Source organism: Nasonia vitripennis, unplaced genomic scaffold, assembly GCF_009193385.2.
Source record: "Nasonia vitripennis strain AsymCx unplaced genomic scaffold, Nvit_psr_1.1 unplaced0080, whole genome shotgun sequence".
NCBI lineage: Eukaryota > Metazoa > Arthropoda > Insecta > Hymenoptera > Pteromalidae > Nasonia > Nasonia vitripennis.
In genome coordinates, this window is record NW_022279859.1 from 29,533 (window position 1) to 32,603 (window position 3,071).

General features: G+C 42.7%; 1 protein-coding gene across 1 annotated transcript; it reads right to left on the reverse strand.

Moving 5' to 3' along the window:
• Positions 1-1,427: 1,427 nt before the first annotated feature.
• Positions 1,428-2,209, reverse strand: LOC116418180 (uncharacterized protein DKFZp434B061-like). The gene is made up of 2 exons (XM_031933281.1): positions 1,992-2,209; positions 1,428-1,909 (listed from the first exon to the last, which is right to left on the reverse strand). Exons 1-2 carry the CDS (start codon positions 2,146-2,148, stop codon positions 1,428-1,430), a joined length of 639 nt encoding a protein of 212 aa, XP_031789141.1. The 5' UTR covers positions 2,149-2,209.
• Positions 2,210-3,071: the final 862 nt, after the last annotated feature.

Here is a 3,071-nt window from a genome sequence, read left to right on the forward strand (position 1 = left end):
AACAGAAGCACTGTGGTTAAAAAATTATTTGCCGAATACGTATTTATACTTTCCTTCAGTTTTTTCCATGCTCTTGATACTTCAATTTATCCACATTTTTTTTTTTTTTTTTTTTTTTTTTCAGTCTAATATCCAATGTCGAAGATCTCGGATGCCCTCCACTGGAGAACATAAAAAGTAATAAAAATTACTTTTGCTTGCACCATCAACTTTCTATTAGAAGAAAACCAGCATGTGCCGTCCATAATGCCTTTCAATAAGAGCATGGTTATTAATTATTTGTCTGGAAAATTTAGTCAAGACGAAGTTGATTAAAATGTATTATGAAAAAAAAATGATTAATAAAATAATTTAAAAAAAATTATAATTCTTACGATTCTTTTTTATCTTTTAAAACAAAAAAAAAATGTTGAAAAGGGATTGAAATTTATCTTAACATATAGTCAATTTATTTATTTATTTACACTAAAAGGAAGACAAAGAGCAGAGTATATCAATTTAAAAAATCATATCTAAATTTTCTGAAATATTTTACAATTTTTAACTTTTCTAAATAAATTTGGGAAAACTCAAAGTTTTAATAGACGATGAGGTGTCCACATTCTTTAAATTTATTTTTTTTTATAATTTTGTAAATTTTGTTTACATTGATGTGACTATTATTATCTCATCATCTATAATCCGCGGTAAATTGCGTTGTGGTGCTGCTGAGGTTGCTGTTGTTGCTGTGACGGCTGTTGCTGCTGCTGTTGCTGCTGCTGCTGCTGCTGTGGCTGCTGCTGTTGCTGCTGCTTGTGCTGCTGCTGTTGCTGTTGTTGCTGCTGGTTGTTGCTGCTGGTTGTTGCTGTTGCTGCTGGTGTGTGGTGTTGCTGTGTGGCTGGTGGTTGCTGGTGTTGCTGCTGCTGTTTACTATCAGTCCTTTTCAATTGCAAATACCACGTCTCGGTACTGGTCTCGTAACCTCTGAAAAATTAAAGCAAACAAAAAATAAATTATTGTATACAAAATAAAACTAATTTATAGTTAAGCATTTTTTACCTGAATCATTGTAGATGTTCCTGGTTTTGGTGACGTCCTCCTCTTCCTGCCTTTTTTCTTCTTCTGCTCGTTGCCTTTTTGATCTTTAACAATAAAAAAACAGATTAGCATTTTTTAAATAAAGTTATATAATTTTAAGAATAAATTTAATATTTTTTACCATTTTACTTTTCTTTCATATTCGAGGACGCGATCTTAGGAATCGGCTTGAGATCGCGTATACTTTTAACAGATGTACATGATGCTACTAGATGATGTTCCGCTAGAGCTGGAGCTCGAACTAGAGCTCGAACTAGAGCTCGAACTCGAGCTCGAACTCGAGCTAGAACTTGAGCTCGACCGAGACCGTCTTCTTCGGGTCACCGAAGATTGTCGAGGCTGCTCAGCCGTCAAAGATCGCCGAGGCTGCTCAGCCATTGGGGATCGCCGTGGCGGGTCAGCCGTCGGAGATCGCTGCTCCGGGTCAGCCGCCGAGGATCGTCGAGGATGCTCAGCCGTCGAAGATCTCTGAGGCTGCTCAGCCATTGGGGATCGCTGCGCCGGCAGCCGCGAGGATCGTCGAGGATGCTCAGCCGTCGAAGATCTCTGAGGCTGCTCAGCCATTGGGGATCGCCGTGGCGGGTCAGCCGTCGGAGATCGCTGCGCCGGGTCAGCCGCGAGGATCGTCGAGGATGCTCAGCCGTCGAAGATCTCTGCGGCTGCTCAGCCGTCGAGGATCGTCGAGGCTGGTCAGCCACCGGGGATCGTTGTGGCAGGTCAGCCACCGGGGATCGTCGTGGCAGGTTAGCCGCCGGAGATCGTCGTGGCAGGTCAGCCGTCGGAGATCGTCGCGGTGCTAATTGCTGCAAAGCAGCATTTGGTGGTTGTGGCACTGCAACATTAAAAAATTTTTAATAAATTAATTTAAAGAAAAAAACTTTTGAATAGTACAATAAAAAAAAAAATTCACTTACGTGTTTCGACCACGTCCATTGCCCAGGAGACGTAGTCGAGCATTGTTAGGAGAGTTGGTGCGTTGGCGACCAGCCAACGTATACGCTCCTGGGCGACCTGCAGACTCCGTCGGCTTCGAGAAGGCTGCATTGATGAATTTAGCTTCTTCGGTGACATTTTCTTGTCAGCTTGCAAGAAAAATCCTGACTCCGGTGTATCTTGAGGGGTTATACTCGAAGGCGGAGAACACTTTTCACTATTTTGCCGAATGAACTTGGAAACGAGGAGTGAATTGACTGACGAAGCATGCACCGGGTCCTTAAATACGGTGGACAGCGAAGCTTCCCTTTCCACTTCAATTGCCAAAAGTCCTTCGAATTGCCGAAAAATTTCCACTTTCTTCTCATAGAACCTCCCTTAGACACTTCCCACCGGAATTTTTAAAATCTCCTCCCTCTCAACAAAATTTGACCATCCCTCAATCACTCGAGTGCACACCTACGCTTTCTTGGAGGGAGAGAGAGAGATTGAGCGTAAGATTATCTCTTCAAGAATCGTCAGTTTCAAGTGTGTGCGAAAATTATCTCTAACGTGGAAAACAGCTTTGAGGGTTCATCACTTCACCAACCTGCACACACCCACGTTTTCAAGAGAAACATATCGCTCATTCCAAAAATTGGCAACGGTCTGAGGATGCCTTACACAGCAATAAGGATTAATTTCTTATTCGACCTGCACACGCCTGCATTTTTCTCAAAAGGAATATGAAGCTTTCGCATGAGAGGTGTAACTGATCACTATACAATGCTTCATTGTCTACCACCTGAGCGGGGTCCTTGGCGTGCGCATCAACCTGCACACGCCCACATTTTTTCTCCAAAGCAATACGCAGCATTCGTATGAAAGGTGTAACGCTTATTCTAAAACTAAAGGGCATCGATCAGTATACCATGCTGCATTGTCAACCACCTGAGCAAAGGATGTCGGTGTGCGCACCCGGTACACACCCACATTTTCCTCAAAAGCTAATCCCGAAATTGGCATCGGTTCGAGGATGCCTTACACGCGTCAATAAGGATTGATTTCTAATCCGTGAAACA

Excerpts from the sequence above, each read along its gene's own strand:
- LOC116418180 (XM_031933281.1), bottom strand. The coding sequence starts at position 2,148 with ATGTCACCGAAGAAGCTAAATTCATCAATGCAGCCTTCTCGAAGCCGA. Across the intron at positions 1,910-1,991 it reads AATGGACGTGGTCGAAACAC|TGCCACAACCACCAAATGCT; the intron begins GTAAGTGAATTT and ends TTAATGTTGCAG.